Raw genomic sequence first — 22,969 nt, forward strand, 5'->3', positions numbered from 1 at the left:
CATGGACATCTTTGGGAGCCATTCTTCTGCCAACCACCATTCCCATCACCAGGAACAAAAGCCAGAGTTGTTCCCCTGACTGACAAGGCTCTTCTAGGTGACTCCCCCTTGCCTAACTTCACCTCCCGGCTCTCTCCCTCACCCCTTACTCCACAGCATCCTGGTCTCTTAAAAAGCCAAGCGTATTCTCACTTAGCCTTTGCACTGGCTGGTTCCTCAATCTAAATTATTACTCTCTTCAGCCTCTCGTTTCCTGCCTGACTTCTTGTCATTCTGATCTCAGCATTGAGGTCACATCAGAGACATTCAAACTCCAGTAAGCCTTCTACCCATCACTCTAGTCTGTTGCCACAATGCACCTGCTGTGGCTCGTGGTTATCTCGTTTGTGTGTGCGTTTGGTGTCTCTCACTCCCTCCCTCTTAACTGCCACGCGGGTAGGAACCTCATCTGTCTGTGTCTGTGACACTGGAATGGTGTATGGCACATAGAGGCTGCTCAGTAAACACCTACTAAGTTAACATCTCAGGACACTGGGGTAGGATGGCTGGCATTTCTGCTTATGCATCAAAGTGCCAGGACAGGGCAATAGTGTGAACACAGCTTTGAAATCACTGGATCTTGAAAGTTCGTAGGGTTGTTGGTTTTTTGGTTTTTTTTATGTTTATTTTGAGAGAGAGAGAGCACAAGCAGGGGAGAGGGGCAGAGAGATAGGGAGAGACAGAGAATCCCAAGCAGGCTCTGTGCACCACACTGAGCCTGACATGGGGCTCGATCCCATAACAGTGAGATCATAACCTGAGCCGAAATCAAGAGTCGGATGCTTAATCTACCGAGCCACCCATGTGCCCCCAAAGTTCGTAGTCCTTGACAAGTTATTTGCATTATTTAAATTTGCATTGTTTAAAATTTTTCATGGAGGGCACCTGAGTGGCTCAGGCAGTTGAGTGTCCGACTTCGGCTCAGGTCACAATCTTGAGTTTGAGTTCAAGCCCCACGTCAGGCTCACTGCTGCCAGCACAGAGCCTGCTTCAGGTCCTCTGTGCCCTCTGTCTCTGTCCCTTCCTCACTTGTGCTCTCTCTCTCAAAAATAAATAAACATTAAAAAAAAACACACATGTAGAGGAAATGTTTTGAATATTTGTGTACTGCTCCATTTGAATTTTACAAAATGAAAGTCATAGGAAATGCTTTTGTACTGTCACTTCGTAAGAGCAATTTTCAACAGAACCGGCAGGGTCAATATGAAAGATCTTTACTTTCCTGAACAGGATGACTCTTGTCTCTCTCACACTCTCTTCTGTTGCTTCCCTTTCAGAAAGCATGCCCTCAATTGCCATCGGATGAAGCCTGCTCTCTTCAGTGTGCTCTGTGAGATCAAGGAAAAGACAGGTAGGCCATTGAGAAGACTTTTTTGTGTGTGTGTGTGTGGATCCAGGACCATGACACTCATGCACCCTCTGATCTGGTCCTGACGCGGCCTGACGCATGTCGTGGGCCATCTTGCCTGTCACGTCTCTCTCTGGCAGTAGACGGGCCAGATGCGTCCTTTCTGTCTCGTCAGTGCCCTGCTTTCTGATGTATCCGTGTATCTCATGGATTAACTTTGCAGTTTGTAACTGGAGAAATACTGTTGCCAATGAGTAACAAGCAGCTGCATTGTTCTTAAGGAAGACCTAAGAGGCACTGTGGCATTCCATTGTTTTGGAAAAGGAAAAGGTGAGGGGCACCTGGGTGGCTCAGTCTGTTAAACACCCAACTCTTGATTTCAGCTCAGGCCACGATCTCACGGTTTGTGGGTTTGAGCCCTTGGTGGGGCTCTGTGCTGACAGTGCAGAGCCTGCTTGGGATCCTCCGTCTCCCGTTCTATCTGCCCCTCCCCTACTCACTCTCTCAAAATAAAAAAAGTTTTTTAAAGAAAAGATGATAGATTTAGAAAAGTAGAATACTAATGAGATTATTTGTTTTTGTTTTTTAATGTTTATTATTTTTTGAGAGAGAGACAGAGACAGAGAGCAAGCAGGGGAGGGACAGAGAGAGAGGGAGACACAGAGTTGGACGCAGGCTCCAGGCTCTGAGCTGTCAGCACAGAGGCCAACGCGGGGCTTGAACTCACAGACTGTGAGACCATGACCTGAGCTGAAGCCAGCTGCCCAACTGCCTGAGCCACCTAGGCGCCCCTGATTTTAGTTGTTTTAAGTATTCAAAGTAATCCCCATGGAAGTCTTCTGCCACTGCCAATCCTTTTGTTAAAAAAGAAAGAAACATTTTATTTTGAATTAATTTTAGATTTGTGGAAAAGTTGAAAAATGGCAAGAGAGTTCTCCTATACCCTTCTCCCAGCCTCCTCTAACGTCAACACCTTGAGGACCGTAGCACAGTGATCAAAACCAGGACATTAACCTTGGTACAGTGTTCTTGCACTGACCAACAGACTGTATTTGGATTTCCCCAGTCTTTGCCCGGATGCCTTTTCTCTGGTCCACCCTCCCACATTGCATTTAGTCATCCTGTCTCCTTAGTCTCCTTTGATCTGTGATGGTTCCTCAGTCTTTATCATCTACAACCTTCACACTCTGGTTGAGAACTGCTCAGTCATTTGGTGGGACTGACATTGGTGGGGAACCCTATTAGTTCAAAGAAATACTTCATGGGGCACCTGGGTGGTTCAATCGGTTAGGCATCCGACTTCAGCTCAGGTCATGATCTCGCGGTTCATGAGTTCAAGCCCTGCATCAGGCTCTGTGCTGACAGCTCAGAGCCTGGAACCTGCCTCGGATTCTGTGTCTCCCTCTCTCTCTGCCCCTCCCCTGCTCATGCTCTGTCTCTGTCTCTCTCTCTCTCTAATATAATTAAACATTAAAAAAAATTAGGGGCACCTGGGTGGCTTAGTTGGTTAAGCGTCCAACTTCAGTTCAGGTCATGATCTCACAGGTCGTGAGTTCGAGCCTCGCATCAGGCTTTGTGCTGACAGCTCAGGGCCTGGACCTTGCTTCAGATTCTGTGTGTCCCTCTCACTCTGACCCACCCTACTGTGCTCTATCTCTCTGTCTCTCAAAAATGAATAAACGTTAAAAAAAAAAATTTGAATAGGGATGCCTGGGTGGCTCAGTCAGTTAAGCGTCTGACTTCCTTCATGATCTCACAGTTCGTGGGTTTGAGCCCTGCGTCGGGCTCTGTGCTGACAGCTCGGAGCCTGGAGCCTGCTTCGGGTTCTGTGTTTCCCTCTCTCTGCCCCTTACGGGCCCTTACTCTGTCTCTCCTTCAAAAATAAATGGACATTAAAATTTTTTTAATTAAACAAAACAAAACAAAGAAATATTTCATGATGGATCTTCATGGTATTGCTACCAACCCAGGTAATAGTCAACGGTTTCTCTGTTGTCTTGACCACCACTTTCCTTTTTCATAAAAGCCAGCCTGTGCTATGTTTCATCCCTGATTCCTTTACCTTTGAGTGCACTTTGTAACCCAGAAGCTATTATTCTGCTTGACTTACAAAGCCCTTGTACTTTGAGTGGCCTCCATTTGTTCTCATAGGTTGCTTGTGTGTGTTTAACTTTTTATTTTGAAATAATCACAGATTTACAGAAATGTTCCAAGAACAGTGCAAATATATTTTCTTCCTGCACTGTTGCGGAATAAGTGGCTGCCATGATGCCCTGTGACCCCTGCACACTTACCTGAGTGTGTTCCCAATGAATAAGACATTCTCCTGTTTCCCCCCGGGACATCCCTTAGAGTCAGGGAATGACATTGATAACACCACTAGCATAGAATCCTCAGACCTTATTTAAGCTTTTCAGTTGTCCCAATAATGCCCTTTATAGAAAAGGATGCAGGCCAGGATCTCATGTTACATATCATGTCACTTTGGTCTTTTTCCATTTGTAACAAGCCTGTTTTTCCTTGGCTTTCATGACCTTGACCGTCTAGAAGATCACAGGCAGACCCCTCCATTTGGGTTGATCTGATGTTTCCTCACAATTAGATTTCTGCTCCCGGTATCCTGAGTACTTTTAGTTATTGTTTTTTAGGTTTTATTTTTGAGACAGCACAAGTGGGGGAGGGGGAGAGAGGGGGGGGGACAGAGGATCCCAAGCAGGCTCTGCGCTGACAGCAGCAAGCCCAACGTGGGGCTTCAACTCATGAACTGTGAGATCATGACCTGAGCCAAAGTCGGAGACTTAACCGACCGAGCCACCCAGGAGCCCCGGTACTTTTACATATTCAATCAGTTGTTCCTTGCCCCCCATGTATACCCAATCCTCCTCCCAAACATGGACCCCTTCTCACCCCTCAGTCCCCACCATAAAAACAATTTTTAAAAGTAATTCCATCAACCGTGATGTCAGCAAGCTTTAGTTCTTGATGATGTTTATTCTGTCTGTGGGGTGCTGGAACTGAACAGGAAACCAGTTCTTGGGAGGTGTGCAGTCCGGGTACATCTTTTTTGCTCCGTCTGATTCTGTACGTGTGGACATGAGGGCAGCTGTCCGTCACCTTCAAACTCTGCAGTTTCAAGAGAAAAAGAAAGGACTGATACCTACTCCCACCAGGACAAGCTGAGGTGTCCGTTTTTTTTTTTTGTTTGTTTGTTTTTTTTTAATTTTTTTTCAACGTTTATTTATTTTTGGGACAGAGAGAGACAGAGCATGAACGGGGGAGGGGCAGAGAGAGAGGGAGACACAGAATCGGAAACAGGCTCCAGGCTCTGAGCCATCAGCCCAGAGCCCGACGCGGGGCTCGAACTCACGGACCACGAGATCGTGACCTGGCTGAAGTCGGACGCTTAACCGACTGCGCCACCCAGGCGCCCCTGAGGTGTCCGTTTTAAACCATGCTATCACCTGTCCCATCCTTCCAGTCTGCAGAGGTCATGCTTGGGGCTTTTGACTTACCCTAGGCTGAGTCCCAAGGAGGCCATGGGGCTCAGAGCGTAAACCACACACATCAGATCTGGGCATTCTTCAGAAAATCAGGCTTCCTTTCCACCAACTGGCTCAAACATTGGGGTGCGTAATGCATTTGGGGACATGGTTGCACGTGAATGGGGCAGCCCTGCTCAACCTGGAAAAGTGCAAGCTATCTGCAGTTGCCACGAGCCGGGCTCCACATGGTCTGGCTGAATTGTCAAGTTCAGTGTGGCCAAATCTCTCTTCTCATGATTAGGAAGTGCAGCCATGGGATCACTGTGCGTCCAACATATGAGTGGCAGGAAAGTAAACAAGATCTCAGTTCTGCTTCAGCTTCTCCCAACCTTGTGACAGGAACGACCCAGTATTAGCCCAAAGAAAACTGTTCAGTGTCCTGATGCCGCACACTGGCACCAGTGGGTCACCACGTTATTGGTGATCCTGAGAGCCAGGCCTTCTGGGACTCCTCCTGCAGGGACAGAGCATGACTGTTTCTTGGTTTAACCCACATTCCTCACATTCCCCTCTGGCTGAAGTCTGCAAGAGGCCTTTAGGGTAAAGACAAAAACTGTGCAGAGCATTTGTTTATTTACTTATTTTTTATTAATATATTTTTAATGTTTATTTATTATTGAGAGAGAGGGAGAAAGAGCATGAGCAGGAGAGGGTCAGAGAGAGAGGGAGACACAGAATCTGAAGCAGGCTCCAGGCCTGAGCTGCCAGCACAGAGCCTGACACGGGGCTCGAACTCACGACCTGTGAGATCATGACCTGAGCGGAACTCAGACGCTTGACTGACTGAGCCACCCAGGCGCCACTTGTGCAGAGCGTTTAAAGCCCAGTAGGCATTGATGGAGTATGGGTTGCAGTCAGTCAGCTCTGAGCTTCCTGGCATTATCTCCTGAACCTTCTAGCAGCTCAGAGCAGACGCTGACTCTCCTCTTGTTTTATGGATGATCAGAGTGAACCTCTGGAGAGAACAGGTCGCACCCCAGTAACCCACAGCCGGGCTGTGTGCCACCCTTCCACACCCTGTCCTGGCTCAGAAAGGGAACCCGTCCTGTGCCTCACAGCCTGCACCCACCAGTTCCAAGTGCCGTCTGTGCGTCGCTGGTCTCACTGCGTCCATGATGGCTCTGGGGCTTTGCCATCTGTCTCCTCCAGTGAGCACGGGGCCTAGGATGCGCTGTGTTCTAGGACTGTCCTTAGGTTTTTGTTGAATGGAGAACTGTTCCTGGTGACTGATACCTATGAATTGAAATCCTTTTCATCCTGTTCATTTTATGAGGTTCGGGAAGATTGAGTGCCTGGGGCCTGACTTCGTATCATCCTGAAGAGAAAGCCATCCTCTGTAAACCCTGTGTTGGCAGACATTCCTGGAAGCACTGCCTCACTTCCTCACTGCCTCCCACTGTCTCCTCTGGCCTGTGGGAGGGACGTTGGCACATCTTCCAGGTCAGGGGTGTCTGGGTGTCCCTCCCTGCAGAGGCCTCTGAACACCAGCAACACCCCAGGAGTGTGCCCTCCTTCCCGAATCCTTCCCTTGAGACACCCGTTGTTCTTGGTGTCGAGAGGAGCTGTCCTAAGAGAACAAAATAAACCGTATTTAGAGAATTTTGAATTCAGCTGAGAGGACCAAATACTAGCCCAGTCCCTTTCCTGAAACCCTTGGGGCTAGATGCTTTACAGAATTCAGAGTTGTTTGGATTTTAGGCACCGTTGTGTTGATGACTTCTGGGGCAGAGCCTGCATTCCAAAGGTGACATTTAGCACCAGACAGGAACATTCTTACACCCTGGTTGGGTCAGGCTTTGCCTCCAAGTGAACTTGAGTGCCAACTTCTGTAAAAGCATTTGGATCTTGGATGGCGGATGGGCGGGCAACTTAGACCCCGTGTGCATAGGAAGTGCCCTGAAAAGCCACCTGGAATGCTGGGCGGTTCACTCAGAGGGGCCTGTTTTATCTTCTCAGTGCTGTCACTGTCCCCTGTGCTGGTCTCAAGCGCATGTCTATACCTTGGTCAGTTTTTACTGTCTGCTGAGGAATGAGAAGTCCCAGAGACCCGGCTCGGCCAGACTTGCTTTGGGCCAAGGAACCCTCTCTGTGCTGCGAGAGCACACACAGCTGCCTTTCAGAGCAGTAAATGGAAATAACACATAACATAAGGGAACTCGCTGTTATTTCCTGACCACTGTTCGTTGGCCTGGCTAGGAGCTGTCAGGCTCAAGTAACCCAGCAGGTTTTATTTTGTTTATTGTTTGTTTTTTTTTTTAATGTTTATTTATTTTTGAGAGAGAGAAAGTGGGGCAGGGGCAGAGAGATGGGGACAGAGGATCCAAAGCAGGCTCTGCATTGACAGCAGCAAGCCCAACGCAGGGCTCGAACTCACAAATGAACTCGCGAACTGTGAGATCATGACCTGAGCCGAAGTTGGATACTCAACCGACTGAGCCACCCAGGCGCCCCCAACCCAGGAGGTTTTTTTTTTTACCTTTGTTCCCCTTCCTCATCACCTAGTCAGGTCTGTTGCAATTGTGCAAATTCATGATCTGTAGGTCCAGCCTTATGGTTGGGTTTATCCCAACAATAATTATTCTTTAGGCCATTATCAATTACGCTCTAGTGTGACTTCATCTGGAACTCCAATCCCTTTTCTGATTGGCTGTACCCGAGGCTGAGTCTCATGTACGTTTCCTTACAGCTGTGGTTAAGAGTGGATCTCCTAGAGCTGGGGAGTTACTTGGAGTGTCCTTTTCTGGTCCCCCAGTTTCAGGGTGACTTGTGAATCAAGCCTCTGATTTCTTTTTTGAATTTTTAAAGCTTATTTATTTATTTTGAGAGACAGAGATAGTGCAAGCAGGGGGAGGGCAGAGGGAGAGGGAGAGAGAAAATCCCAAGCAGGCTCTGCACGGTCAGCACAGAGCTGGATGTGGGGCTCGAACTCAAGAACCGTGAGATCAAGACCTGAGCCGAAACCAAGAGTCAGATGCTTCACCCACTGAGCCACCCAGGCGCCCCACCTCTGATATTTTTTTTAAAGTAAGCTCTATGCCCAACATGGGGCTTAAACTCACAACTGCATGTTCTACCAACTGAACCAGCCAGGCGCCCCTGGCCTCTGATTCTAATCAGCCTGTCTCTCGGGTGCTGCTATAGACCGGAGCTGTGGTCCTTCCCATGCACCAGCCTCTTACAGCAGGGAGCTATATACATTTGAATTAATTCAAATTAAATATAATTAAAGAAGGCATTCCTCAGCCATATTGGCCACATTTCGAGTGCTCAGTAGCCACATGTGGCTGGTGGCTCTCATTAGACAGCATAAGTCTAAAATAGTGGAAAGTTCTATTGGACAGATAGGTGACTAGTATATACAAATATATAAATATACACATCAAGGGTTATGAAAAAAAAAAAAACAGTGTCCATGATGACAATGTGGACAAACCTTGGAAACTTTATGCTCAGTGAGAGAAGCCAGACACAAAGACCATATATTGTATGATTCCATTTATATGAAATATCCAGAATAGGCAGAAAGAGATTAGCAGCTGCCAGGAGCTAAGGGGCAGGGGAGCAGGGAATGACAATGACTGCTAATGAGGGCAGAGTTTCTTTTTGAAGTGGTGAAGATGTTAGGTAGTGGTGATGGCTACACAACCTTATGAATGTACTGAAAAGCACTAAATTATCCACTTATTTTATTTTTTTAAGTAGGCTTTATGCCCAGTGGAGAATCCAATGCGGGGCTTGAACTCACAACTCTGAGATCAAGACCTGAACTGAGATCAAGAGTCAGATGCTTAACTGACGGAACCACCTGGGCGTCCCAGACTTCTTCACTTTATTTATTTATTTTTGTTAAAGTTTATTTATTTATTTTGAGAGACAGAGACAGAGAGAGAGAGAGTGATCAGGGGAGGGGCTGAGAGAAAGGAGATAAAGAATCCCAAGCAGGATCTGCACTGTCAACGCAAATGCGGGGCTCGAACTCACGAACCGTGAGATCATGACCTGAGCTGAAACCAAGAGTCAGATGCTTAACCGACTGAGCCACCCAGGCGCCCCAAATTGCTCACTTTAATTGGGTGGGTGTAGGGGCGCCTGGGTGGCTCAGTCGGTTGGGCGACCGACTTCGGCTCAGGTCATGATCTCGCGGTCGTGAGTTCGAGCCCCGCATTGGGCTCTGTGCTGACGGCTCAGAGCCTAGAGCCTGTTTCAGATTCTGTGTCTCCCTCTCTCTCTGACCCTCCCCTGTTCATGCTCTGTCTCTCTCTGTCTCAAAAATAAATAAACGTTAAAAAAAAAAAAAATAATTGGGTGGGTGCAGTTGGTTAAGCATCCGACTTCGGCTCAGGTCATGATGATCTCACAGGTCCCCGCGCTGGGCTCTGTGCTGACAGTGTAGCTAGCGCCTGGAGCCTGCTTAGGATTCTGTGTCTCCCTCCCCTCTCTGCCCCTCCCTTGCTCATGCTCTCTCTCTCTCTCTCTCTCAAAATAAATAAATATTAAAAAAAAATTTTTTTTATGGGTGGATCGTATGTCACATGAATTCCATCTCTGTAAAGCTGTTATAAAAACAGCTTGGGGCACCTGTTTGGCTCAGTCAGTGGAATATGTAACTCTTGATCTCGGGGTTGTAGGTTTGAGCCCCACAGTGGGTGTGGAAATTATTTAAAAATAATAAAAATCTTTAAAAAACAAACAACCAGCTCAGGAACTAAAGCGTTTTGATTGCTGGTGCACCTACAATAAAGAATGAGCCAGGAGCTTTAAAACCTTATGTAAAGACACAGATTCTTGTGAAACAGCACTTACTTACAGAATCTTTTACCCTGTTCAGGTGTTTTCTTAGGGCGTGGCCATTGACTAAAATGATCTTGTGGTTTTGTTTCTGGTTTGTTTCCTGTTCCCGACTTGGAATGCCAGCCCCTAAAAGCACAGGCGTGCCCACAGTGCAGCCCAGTCCTGTCAGGGTCTTGGCTCAGAGTAGCTATCAGTAGACGTGGTGATGGCATGAGAATGACCAATCTTTTTTGACAGAAAATACTCCTTTATAAATACTTAGAACTTGCTTAACATCAGTTCCTGGGATAATTCCCTTTAGGGTAATTAGGGCATTGGCTGGTCTGAAAACCTGATTCCAATCTGGAAAATTGGGTAGGACTTGGTTGATGTGCGGGCTGGTCACCTCCCTATACAGGACACGGCAAAATAAAGGTCACAGCTTGGGTGACGGTAGCCCAGCTTTGGAATTTTCTAGGCCTTTCCCAATGGCTCACATTGTTCAGTTAGGGTTGGAGCATTTCTTTGGATGGGAAATAAGATCATTGGGGTGCCTTGGTAGCTCAGTCGGTTGAGCATCCAACTCTTGATTTTGGCTCAGATCATGATCCCAGGGTTGTGGGATTAGGCCACATGTCAGGCTCTGTGCTGAGCGTGGACCCTGCCTAAGATTCTCATTCTCTCTCTCTCCCTCTACCCCTCCCCCCCCCCCACTCGCACACTCTCTCTCCTTAGAATAAAATAATAGGGGCACCTGGATGGCTCAGTCCATTAAGTGTCCGACTCTTGATTCTGGCTCAGGTCATGATCTCACAGTTTGTGACATCGAGCCTCGCATAGGGTTCTGTGCTCACAGTACTGAGATGGCTTGGGATTCTCTTTCTCCCTCTCTCTCTGCCCCTCCCCCTCTCATGTTTCTTCTCTCTTTCTCGCTCTTTCTCAAAATAAACTTTAAAAAATAATAAAATGATAAAAAGATGAAATTGTTTAATGTAGACAGAAATCATCAGTAAGTGTTTTTTTAGCTGTTGCTGTTAAATGTTCTCAAAGCCTTGTCATTATAGGAGAGCATGGACCAATTTTCTACACCTTTTACCTGGCCGTGTTGTATATTACAGCATTTTGCGGTCTTTTCCTTTTGCCTGTTGCAACGAAGACATGCAACGAAGACAAACCTAAATAAGCTGCATATCATTTTTACTTCATATAGTAGTTTATTACAGAACTGCAGAGTTTTAATAAATGCATAAATATAGTGAAATGAAAATTAATTTGCATATTTGGTTGAGGTTTAAGCACTTAGGTTGCGATGTATTTAAAAAAATTTTTTTAACGTTTATTTATTTTTGAGACAGAGAGAGACAGAGCATGAGCAGGGGAAGGGCAGAGAGAGAGGGAGACACAGAACCCGAAGCAGGCTCCAGGCTCTGAGCTGTCAGCACAGAGCCTGACGCGGGGCTCGAACTCACGGACCGTGAGATCATGACCACAGCCAATGTCAGATGCCCAACCGACTGAGCCACCCAGGTGCCCTGGTTGTGATGTATGTTAATTAAAGATTCATTAGAAATGGTGGGAATTTGCATAACGTACTTCCTCAATTTGGTAACTATCTAGTGTGCATGGCAGTCATGATTTCAGATGAGTGTTTGTTAAAGGGATATTCTCCATAAGATCCTATAAGACTGAGAAAGTTCAGGGACTTACAACAAGGATTTATCTCGAGTGCTGCTTAAATGAGCTGCCCTAGGATACATTGCCTGACAAGTAAATGCAGGCAGGTCTCAACACCAACAGGCTGTGTTTGAAAGTGTCCTCACTTAGAGTGAAGAAATCAGGGCCATTATCCCTAGGAAATAAGAATATAAAAGGGCCCTTGGTAGAGTAGTGTGAGGGGCAAACTGTGCCAGATGGTTAGAATGCCATTGTTCAATGAAGAACCAACCTGGAGTTTGGTTTGGGGTGGGATGGAGGATGAAAAGGGCATTGTTGGTGAGTCCCTGGGCCACTGCAGGGACACAGGGACATCCTTCAGCCTTTGAATTGGTCACATCTCCCATCCTTACCTTGCCTATCTGTCCCTCCCAGACTCCTGGTCTCATCCTCTCCACCGGCACCTGAGGACAGAGCCGAGGAGAGGCCTCCTTGCCCGTGTCTGACTTGAAGGAGTGCTTCTAAGGGGTCCCCAGTAAGTCCAAGTGTGCTTTGTGGTCTGACGAGATGCTTGTTAGCAGCTTAAGGAGGGTTCTTTCTATTCATGGTTTGCTAAGGTTGCTTTTTTTTAAAGATTTTATTTTGGGGATGCCTGGGTGACTCAATTGGTTGAATGTCTGACTCTTGATTTCAGCTCAGGTCATGATCCCAGGGTCATGGGATCGAGCCCCATGTCGGGCTCTGCGCTGGGCATGGAGCCTGCTTGGGGTTCTCTCTCCCTCTCTCCCTCTCTCCCTCTCTCTCTCTCTCTTTCTCTCTTTCTCTCTCCTTCTGCTCCTCTACCCCGCTCTCTCTCCCTCTCTCTCTCAAAAAAAAAAAAAAAGAAATAATAATAATAATAAAGGGTTTATTTTTAAGCAATCTCTCTACCCAATGTGGGGCTCAAACTTACAACACTGAGATCAAGAGTCACATGCTCCGCCAGCTGAGCCAAAACGAGGCCACCCCAGTTTGCCAAGGGTTTTTATCATTAGTAAGTATTGTTTTAGTTGATTTTTTTTTCTTTTTGTATCTTTTGAGTTATTTTCCTCCTTTAGGTTGCTGTGATGATTTACATTGGTAGATTTTCATTTACACGGATTATTTACACGGACACAGTTTGAAAGCACCCAGATGCAGAGGTAAAGCTTCTTGGCTCTGATTCGTATATTTATGCATGTACATGGACATGGATGCTGCTGGCTTCAGGTTGCTGGTCATTTAGTCAGACATCTGGCTGTCTGTACATGAATGAGGCTGGGTTGTGACTTCTTATGAGCTCCTGTCTTGAGGTCTCCATACAGTGAGTGTGGCTTCTCCTGGGTCTCTTCTCTGAAGCAGTTTGTTGAAGGAGAGGGGGTCTGTCTTCCTGGAGAGCCTGGTAGCCATAAAATGGCCTGGTAGCCTGGGGGGAGAGATTTCTTCGCACAAGTTCCTATTTCTGGAACGTGATTCTGTGAAGCCAGGCATGTTCCAAGAAGCAGACAGGACAGTGATGGCCTTTAGTGAGCTGGGTAGTTTCACACAACGATAATAGAGGCAGACGTACAGCTTCAGGGCTGTGGCCTCTACACCTCGACCGGGTGGGCCTCTACCTGCCTGATGGCACACCTTCCCTTCCTTGCTGGGAAGGGGTCTGAGAGGGCAGGCAGAGCTTGGTATTCCTGGCCAGGCTGGAGCTGAGTGGGTGAGGGGAGCAAGCAGCAACGGAGAAGGTCAGGAGCTTCTCAGGGCCGGATTCGGAAGGGTGTGGGGGGCTCGGGTTCTCTAAGAAGAGTCAGGCCACCTCCTGCTCTCGCCCGCTCGCCTTCCTTCAGTGTGTGGGTGTGTTCTCAAGATTCTGGGGCTCAAGACCATAACCCTGACGTCCCAACACCAGGCTTGGGCTTTCTTTCATCAAAAGGCTCCTCAGAAAGCCGTTCGGTTGCCGCCTCTCTCTCGGCTTTGGTGCATCTTTCAGTTGCACATTGTCAGCTTCAGCCGGCAGGCGGTGGAGACCCCACTGTGTGGGAGTGGGGGGAAGGCTTCTGAGGGTCTAGGGCCCTTCCCATTGAGGGCAGCAGGGAGGAAGCCCGCATCCTGGCAGGCTCCAGGCCAGGCCTGTCCTGTGTCACCCCATCCCATCGGGTGCTCAGGGAGAGCTGTGGCCATTTACTCATTTATACGTTTACAGGGTGACACAGTCACAGCCATGCGGTCAGGCCAGTTAGGGGCATCAGCGGCCTCTGGGGCTCAGCTCATGGGTTAGACTGCCTCCCACAGGGGTATGGGTCCCGGAGACGGCTCTGCCCAGACTCCCACCCTGGCCCGGGAGGAAGCTGCAATACAGTTTTGCTGCCAAGCCAGAGCACTCCTGAATGGGCAAAGGGCTGGGCAAGCAGTATGGGGGCGTCAGGGGGAAGGAGGCTTCCCCTCCGAGCCTTCCGTCTCCCCCAGCAGCCATATGTTTGTTCCATTAAGGAGAGAAAAATAAAAACAACTTGGGATCACATTCCTGTCTTAGTCTGCTTGGGGTGGCTTAAACAACAGGCATTTATTTTCTCACACTTCTGGAGTCTGGAAGTCCAAGGTCAAGGTGCCAGCTGATTTGGTTCCTAGTGAGGGCCACTTCCAGGCCTGCAGACAGCTGCCTTCTTGCCTGTTCCTCAGACTGAGGTTGGGGGAATGGGAGGGCTCTCTTCCTCTTCTCAGAAGGCCACAGGCCTAGGATGAGAGCATCCTCATTACACTCTTACAACCTCATTCAATTTCTTTTTTTTAAGTTCTATTTATTTATTTATTTATTTATTTATTTATTTATTTATTTATTTATTTTGAGAGTGAGAGTGAGAAAGAGAGCGCAGGCAGAGAGACAGAGAGATAGAATCCCAAGCAGGCTCTGCAGTGCGGGCCTCACAAACCCTGAGATCATGACTTGAGTTGGATGCTTCGCCCACTGAGCCACCCAGACACCCTCCAACCTCGTTCAATCTTAATTACCTCCTCACAGGTCTTGTCTCCAAATACAGTCACACTGGAGTTAGGGCTTCAACATGTGAACTAGGGCTTAAACACAGTTCAGTCCATAGCAGTTCCATATTATTGCTTTAAAAAACAAACAAAATGTGTTGATACTCACAGTTTTCATTGTTTGATTCGCTAGGGTTTTTATCACCTTCAGGAAGTTGGGAACAGAGGGAAATCTGGCAATTGGCTGGGGGCGGGGGCAGGTGTTGAGGGGCTTTATTTTAGGTCCTACCTCCTCTTCTAAGTTCCTCTGACAGACAGTGTCCCTGAGCTAAGCTCCTGGTCCCCAAGGCCTCCCAGGCACCAGCGGAGGGCCCTTGAGGGAGCTGAGAAGTAGTCTGAGATGCTCTGGAACAGGCTACGGGAATGATCTTGCTGTAATTGACGGTAATGAGTAACTAATGACCCTAATTAGGCCCGTTGCGGTGCCCTGGGAGGACAGACGCTTGGTGCTGAGGGAGAGACAGAGCTGCACTGGAGGGGCAGCTGACGAAGGGCACAGGGCACTTTGCAAGCAGGTAAAGTGACAGCCAGACACATGTACTCTGCACAGCCATGTCCGCAGCTATAATTGGCGGTGGTGACCAAAGCGTGGGGTAACTTTTTTTTTTTTTTTTTTGGTTTTGCTTTTACTCATTTGCAAAAATGATCGGCCTTAAAGAAATAAAGCTTGTAGTGTGTGATTGCTTACCAAAACAGCACCTCAAGGCATATGCATGGTTAATACCACAAGGCCTGAGGTGTGACAGGCATGTTGTCTCCTTATTCATGGACATCTAGGTGCTTTCAGTTTTTCAAAAGTACAATATTCACCATTTGTACTTTTGTAGGTAGAGTATACACCTGTAGGTGTCAGTGTTCCTGTAGGACACGTTCTCAGAATAGTAATTTGGAGATCAAAGGATATGTCCTTTTTCTTTTTTTTTTTTTTAATTTTTTTTAATGTTTATTTTTGACAGAGAGAGAGCGTGAACAGGGGAGGGCAGAGAGAGAGAGAGAGAGAGAGAGAGAGAGAGAGAGAGAGAGAGAAAGACACAGAATCCAAAGCAGGCTCCAGGCTCTGAGCTGTCAGCACAGAGCCCGACGTGGGGCTCAAACCCACAAACCGTGAGATCATGACCTGAGCCAAAGTCAGATGCTTAACCGACTGAGCCACCCAGGCGCCCCATCTATAGGTATGTATTGATGCAGTCGTTTTTGGAGCTGAGTTTTGAAATGCTGGTTAACATTGAAAAAGCACATTGAAAAGCGCCTGGGTGGCTCAGTCGGTTAAGCATCTGACTTCAGCTCAGGTCATGATCTCACGGTTTGTGGGTTTGAGCCCCGCGTCGGGCTCTGTGCTGACAGCTCAGAGCCTGGAGCCTGCTTCATGTTCTGTGTCTCCCTCTCTCTCTGCCCCTCCACCCCCTTCAAAAAAATAAACAAACATTAAAAATACATACCTATAGATAGATGTGAGAAAAGGCTTGGGTATTCTCTGTAACTTGATAATTTTCATTTGAGAACAGCAAGCACCATGTTTTTGGTGTATTTTCAAAAATCTTCAGCACCTGGTGTGGTACCCAGCTTGTGATGGGCTCTTAGATGCTTGCTGTTGGGTAGATAAAAGAACATGAGAAAGATTGCCACACTCCCTGGATCAGCCCAGAGTCACACATACACGTGTGTGCACACGCACACGTTTACCCTCACGTGCGCCCACACCTCTGCGTGCACACACACGCCTTCACTAAACCTCATGCTCCAACCCTGTCCGCTCTTTTCCCTAATTCAGTTGAAGTCATAATGGAAGAGGTGGAGATAGCCTCTCCACCATGGACGCCAGGACATGCTGGGGGTCCCCTGGGGAAGGATCGGGCCTTGTGTGTTCCTCTTGGCCCACTCCCGATCCCCTACCTGGGCCACGGGCACTCAGGGAGGAGCTGCGAAATAAACACGAGACAGGAGCGGTGTCCGCCGTGCTGACAAAGGGTGGTGTGCAGGGCCCAGCAGAGGAAAAGTTCACAAAGGTGAGTCTGGAGAGACGTCAGGCAAGTCCATGAGTGCCTGGTGTCAGATTCCAGATTTTACCTGTGGATGCCAGGGAGTTGTTGAGGTCTTCGAACCAAAGACTGGCACGATGAACACCGTGTTTGAAGGTGGTCAGCTTGCAGGTGTGCACCTGCATGGGACAGAGAGAGGGATTTTCTCGGGAGATCATGGAGGGCAGGGGAGGGGTCAGCACAGCAGGGCCCAGGAATGGCATTAAGGGAGGGGATGCGTGGTGAGTTGATTGAGGAGGTGGAGTCCATAGGATTTGAAAAGGAGCAGGAGGGCCTCCATTATCTACTCTGGGCAAGGAGAGGTGAGGCGGGGAGGGGGGCAGGGCCTGTACAAAGACCAGGCAGTGCAGGTTAACTCTGCAAGAACCAGATGGTGGGTGTGTGCAGCCCTGTGAGCCCTGTCCTGGTTGAGCCCAGGAACTAAAATTCACCTCTGGTGCCTCTTGAACATCAAGTAAGATTATGAGAGAATTGGGTCTCCACTTCTCTAGTGGGGAACCGATGAAGGTGTCACTTTCCCCTCCGTGCTTTCAGAAAGCCCCCCACCGCAACCCAGTGGGACTAAGTAGATGGCAAGCGTCCCCACACATGAGGGACATTCCTACAAGGATATCTTCTGAGCTCTTTATGTTTTCACAAGTAAATTTTAGGCAGAAAAGGTTAATCCTTTATGCAGGGAACAGGAGAGGGACAGTGATATGTAAATAAATATCTATGACAGGGCTTGACTTCTTTCTTATTTGAGGGCTTAAGTCAGTAGTTAATAGTATTAAAAGAGCCAGTTCCCAAGAAAACACTTTAATTTTTTTTTAACATTTATTTATTTTTGAGACAGAAAGAGTGTGAGAGAGGGAGGGGCAGAGAGAGGGAGACACAGAATCTGAAGCAGGCTCCAGGCTCTGAGCTGTCAGCGCAGAGCCTGACGCGGGGTTCAAACCCATGAAGTAGGACCCTTAACCAAATGAGCCACCTAGGCGCCCCCCCCCCCCCCCCACTAAGAAAACCCTTTAAACTTTGTTTTTCTGAAAAGTCAGAACTAGATGGACATCATTGCTTTCTTCCCCATTCCCTGCCTCCTTCCCCTCAAGGACGTCCCCCCCACCCGACCTCCGCAACGATCACCCACCTATTTCTCTGTAGCCACAGACACTTGTGCTGTCACTAAAGAAGCAAACAAAACTCAGGTCCTGCAAGCCCACCCTCCTTGGATCTGAGCCTGGATCTACAGCCCCTGCAGCAGCCTTCTCCCCACCCGCCCCCCCTTCACTGCCTGCCTCCCATGGTCCCCTGGAGCTTTCTAGTTGGGTTCTCCCCTGCCATACCCCACAGCTGCTTTTGCAGAGAGCAACAGCGGTCTAATGACTACGCCCACATTTCACCCCCATGACTACTTCTCTTTTTTCCTCGACCTACCTGGTAATTCTTTCCATCTCCTCCTTTTCCTGTCCCTTATGTTGGTTTTCCAGCACTCAGGGGGCGTGGCCTACCTCTCATAAGTACAGGTGCAGGCACAGGTGGATACGAACACCCCACATGCCGATGACACATGAATACCTGTCTCCCACCCAGACTGGCCAGCTCAATCCCAACTCCCAGTAAGCAGAGACTTCACATCTGTGCTTGGCTAGGTCAGGGACCCAGGCTGGGTCAGGCTTTCCACCAGCCACTCTGCATACTGTGCTTGGGAGAATGTGGTGCCATCTGTCGTGCTGCCCACATGATTTGGGAGTTGCCCTGGCCTCTATCTCTCACAGCCACATCCAGTGGTCAGGGATCCTGGGGACTCTCCCTCTGGCTGCCCTGCGGCTGCTCTGTGTCCACCTGGATGGGGACAGCTCTCCCCACTGCCTCCCCTGCCTGTCTGGCCCTGCCCTCCAGCAGGCCACTCTCTCAGCCCAGCTGGAACAGCTTTTTCAAGTTTCAGAGACAAATGTCTTGTTTCTCTGCTTAAACTAAGTGGAGGGGGCACCTGGGTGGCTCAGTCAGTTGAGCACCCAACTCTTGATTTCGGCTCAGGTCATGATCCCAGGGTCATGGGATCGAGTCCTGCATTGGGCACTGCCCTGAGCGTGCAGTCTGCTTAAGATTGTCTCTCTCTCCCCAGCTTGTGCTCTCTCTCTCTCAAAAAAATTCTCTAAGTGGATTAATTCATCTTTGCTGGTACCCTCTGGATCAAGCTTTTCCTCTCTGACTTTATAGTAGCAGTTCCCCTCCCAACACACAACAACACAGTCCCAGGCACACCAACACAGCCCTGCACTCACGCTAGGCTCCCACTCCCATTTGTGTCCATGTCCTGGCGTGAGCGTCTGGAAATGTGCCCTCCTCTCCCTTCTGCAGGCACGGTTCAGGGCTTCAGCCTTCTCCAGGGCCATGTGCCACCCCAGACCTGCCCTGTCCAGGCCTTCGTGTGGACCCAGCCATGGACTCTGAGCTCTGCCCACATGGCTGCACTGAGCTGTGTCCTGTCTGCACTCCCTGGACTGCCCTCCTGTGTGGCACCTGGGCCACTATCAAAGTGGGTGACTCGGTGTGTGTTACCGGATAAAAGGAAGCCTTCCTTTCCCCTCAGGAGTTCTGTGTTCAGACATGGAGTGTTCAGATATGACCCCAGTGCGGATAATCTGTTGTGGTTGTTTTCACTCCGACGGCAGACGCTGATTTAGTCCCATCTTTCTTATCTAGGGTTAAGCATCCATGGCATTCAAGAAGAATGTCCCCCCAATGCTCAGCTCATGCGGCTGGATAACATGCTGCTGGCCGAGGGCGTATCCAGGCCGGAGAGGCGAGGAAGAGGAGGCCCGGTAGCAGCGGCCAACCCAGCAACACCAGGTGGCTGTTCAAATGACAATAGCCTTGAACACTCTGACTACAGGGCCAAGCTGTCCCAGATCCGACAGATTTACCACTCTGAGCTAGAGAAATATGAACAGGTGATCTTTCTGCATGGAAGAGTTTCTATCATGTGAATGCGCATTTGTCAGAGCAAAACGTGGAACACTAACCCCCTTTCTTTTGTGGCACAGACCGGGGAGTACACGCACTTGGTCTCGCGGCAAAGGTGGCCAATTTTGCTGGAAACCCTTTGCATTCACTTCTCAGTAGCCAGCCTGTGCGGAGGCCGCGGGGGGTGGCAGGTGGCTGGTCCCGCGTGGAGCCCCGAGCCAGCCCGCTGGGTGATCACAAGCTGGCATGTGCGTCCCCACCCTAGGCCTGCCGCGAGTTCACCACGCATGTCACCAACCTTCTCCGGGAGCAGAGCAGGATGAGGCCCGTCTCGCCCAAGGAGATCGAGTGCATGGTCAGTGTCATCCACGGCAAGTTCAGTGCCATCCAGATGCAGCTGAAGCAGAGCACCTGCGAGGCCGTGATGACCCTGCGTTCACGGTTCCTTGATGCCAGGTCAGGCCCTGAGCACTGCCCGCAACCCCAGGGTCAGCTCTTAAGAAGAAGAAACGGCTGCTGGCTTGGGTTTAAGTTCTGGGGGCCTCCGAGCCTGTCCAGGGGCTCCACCCATGGCTGTGGGCATAGCCCTCACACAGCCTCTTGGGAGGCAATTCAGAAGTGTTGACTGCTGCTGTTATAACCACTAGAAAATCACAGATGGGCGTGAGGGGACATCACTAGAGGCCAGTGTGTACACACTGGCTGAGGCTGTCCATCTTTGCAGGCGTAAGCGGCGGAATTTCAGCAAGCGGGCCACGGAAGTGCTGAATGAGTATTTTTATTCCCATTTGAACAACCCTTATCCCAGTGAAGAAGCCAAAGAAAGGCTGGCCAGGAAGGGCGGCATCACAGTCTCCCAGGTGACGGTCCTCTCCTGCCATGCCTCCCTGAACATAGAAGGGGGAGAAGGTCACGTCCAGTGAGGAGTACACCCAGGGAAGTTCATCAACTGTGTGGAGCACACAGGTGGCGCGTGAGGTCCCTGACACAAGACCAGTGGAGTGTAGAGGGTGGCCCTCTGTGAATTGCAGTCCTTAGCGTCTAATATCATGCTTGTATGGCAGGGATGTCCTGTGTTGCGTGAGAGAGGTGAGGGTGTAAGCGGAGGCGAAGAAAAAGAGCTTGGAGCAAAATTAGGACTTAATTTAGACAGACCAGCTCTCGTGCCAAAGTACCCGTTCAGCTATACTGGGAGAGGTTTGAATGCACGGGTGCTTGATTGTTTCTCCGGTATTCCAGACTGTGTGGCCAGGTTTGTAGGACATCTGGCAACATCTGGCTCCACATGGGGAGTGGTGGTACAGATCAGAGCTGGGACCTGGACGACCTTGGGAGACCCTGGGAGTCTGGACTGCCAGTGTTCTCGGTGGAACTGGGGACAAGGGAGGTGGCGCTGAGACAAGAGCCCAAGAAACATCTCAGGAGGTTTACAGCGGGAATGGTGAGTACAGGCAGCTGACGGTGCGAGGCCGGGGCAGGCCACACCGCAGGGCAGCACCCGGGCCTGTGGCCCCAGGGTGACTGGCACTAATTCTAGCTCATTGCGCATCACCTTCCGCTCGGAGGCGGTCCCTCCTCCAGCTTTTGAAGGGCAGTTGGATGGCCTGACTTTCCAGCCCAGCCCGGCTGCCTTCAGAACCTGTGCCCTTAGCCAGAAGCCTCTGCCCTGGCCTAGGCCAAGTCTAGCTGCGACTTCATGACAAGCGCACGCAGGAGCCCCACAGGGTTACATATGCAGCAGGACTTTGCTGACACATCTGACTGCATTCACTGGGGAACTGCTCTGCGTCCTCGGCACCAAGGCCAGAGCTGAGGTCAGGTGCACTTGCGAAGCGCAGCGGCCACCTCGTGCAGTTGTCTGGAGGACATCCAGACTCATTTCAGAGCCCGGCGCCTACGGAAAGCAGATGGGTCTCGGGTCTAGACTTCGTCTAAGGGGAGGGTCCGTTGGAAACAAAAGCTTGAAAATCTCTGGCCACCTTCCGGTGACTCCCACTGACTGAGCAGTGGAATTCTGTGCTGGGAGCCACTCCTCACTGTGGCGGGTCCCCCGTGACCCGGGACGGCCTGAAGTGGCGGACGGTCAGCAGAAGGGGGATTCTGAATTTGGGGTGCAGATGTGCAAGCCACGAGGTTCTCATGAGGAGAGGGTAAGGGGGGCACCATTAGCGCAAGTGTCCCAAGTGAGGCCGCAGATGTTCTCAAGATAGAATCAGCTGCAGCTGCAAGCTGAGGAGGCTGGAGGGGGTGAGGGGCCGTGGATGAGCCTCAGATGGGGTGCTGAGGGGAACCTGGGCAGCAGCTGTAGCTGGCTTGGCCGACAGGGCCAGAGGGACTGGGTAGGGGTGGCCAGTGGCTCCCAGCTGCGCTGTTCAAGAGGATAGCCGAGAGCCTGTGCTGTGCCCACACGTGCTTGAGGTGCCCATGTTGGGGTGCAGACCCTGGCCCGGGACCAGCTCTTTCCCCAGCCACCGGGACCCCTATCTGCCCAGGACAGGGCCAGCCTCCCTGCCTTGCCCACACACGAAGTTTGCTCTGCCAGTTAAATTCACATGGAAAACTGCTTGCTACCATTCCTCTGCATACTTAGTTCCACAAAGACGTTCCAGCACATTCCGTGTAGGTAAGTGGGAAGCAAGTGCTGCTCTGGCCACCCTCACACCCAGGGGCAGAAGGGAAGAGACACTGTTTGAGGGACAGGAGCACACACAGAGCTTTTTCTTTTCATGGTTAACACAGAAGATAATGTAGGGACATTAAAGGAATACATTTTTAGAAAAGAAAAGGTCATCGAAACCCTGCCACCGTAACTCAACTATTTATGACTGTTGGTGAAACCACATATATTTCACGGCAGGGCCCCAGGCCTTACTGTGGGATATTAAAGAGTTTCTAGTTGTGTATGTCTCCGTGGAAGGCGCTGGCCCTGGGGTCTCACTGATTCTGCCCCCAGGGGAAATTTCCATTGTCACAACCCTTGGGTGGAGTTGGATGGAGGCCAAGGATGCTGGTCAGTGCCCTCCTGCGCTCAGGACAGCCCGCCGCAGAGAACGACCCCAGAGGAGGAGCCCTGGCCCGGTCCTGGTACAGGTTTGGAGGCCGCTTGGCCCTGGGCCCGGCCCGCTTGGCCCTGGGCCAGCTCCTGCACCCGCCGGGCCTGCCTGCTTGCAGGATGGCTGTGACGGCGGCTGTCCCCCGCTGCTCTGAGGACAGGGGCAAGGCGCAAGTGAAAAGGCACTGGGCTCAGCGCTCGACTCCTCCCCACCGCCCTGTCTGTCCGTCCGTCCGTGTCATCCTTTGATAAGTTGTGGATCCAGTGTGTTCTTTCCTTAGACCGAATTCCCAGGGATGTGGTTAGTGGGTCCCCGGGGATATGTGTCTCCCTGACTCTCACTTTCCCTAAAGAGGAATCCAGAGGATGCTCGTCTCTCCACGTGTCCGACACGCCTGTGTCCTTCCAGCCACTTCCCGTCCCTGGCTCTCAGGCCTTCCTCTGCCACAGGGCAGGCCGGCTCCGAGGTGGCCCCCACCCGCTGCGGCCACTGCCCTGGGTCCATGGTTCAGTCAGCACCAGCTTCTCAATC

General features: G+C 50.1%; 1 protein-coding gene across 2 annotated transcripts in view; it reads left to right on the forward strand.

Annotated features, from left to right (window-relative positions):
* The window catches only part of PBX4 (PBX homeobox 4), a 43,840-nt gene that overhangs the window by 17,262 nt on the left and 3,609 nt on the right, over window positions 1-22,969 (forward strand). For both annotated transcript variants that reach the window (XM_086698470.1, XM_086698471.1), the window contains 4 exons: window positions 1,317-1,390; window positions 19,125-19,372; window positions 19,651-19,841; window positions 20,110-20,245. In XM_086698470.1, coding sequence (XP_086554596.1) covers window positions 1,317-1,390; window positions 19,125-19,372; window positions 19,651-19,841; window positions 20,110-20,245 — 649 coding nt within the window. The remainder of the gene's footprint in view (window positions 1-1,316; window positions 1,391-19,124; window positions 19,373-19,650; window positions 19,842-20,109; window positions 20,246-22,969) is intronic.

Source organism: Puma concolor, chromosome A2 (genome assembly GCF_028749965.1).
Source record: "Puma concolor isolate L17-30 chromosome A2, mPumCon1.1.hap2, whole genome shotgun sequence".
In the NCBI taxonomy this organism is placed as follows: Eukaryota; Metazoa; Chordata; class Mammalia; order Carnivora; family Felidae; genus Puma; species Puma concolor.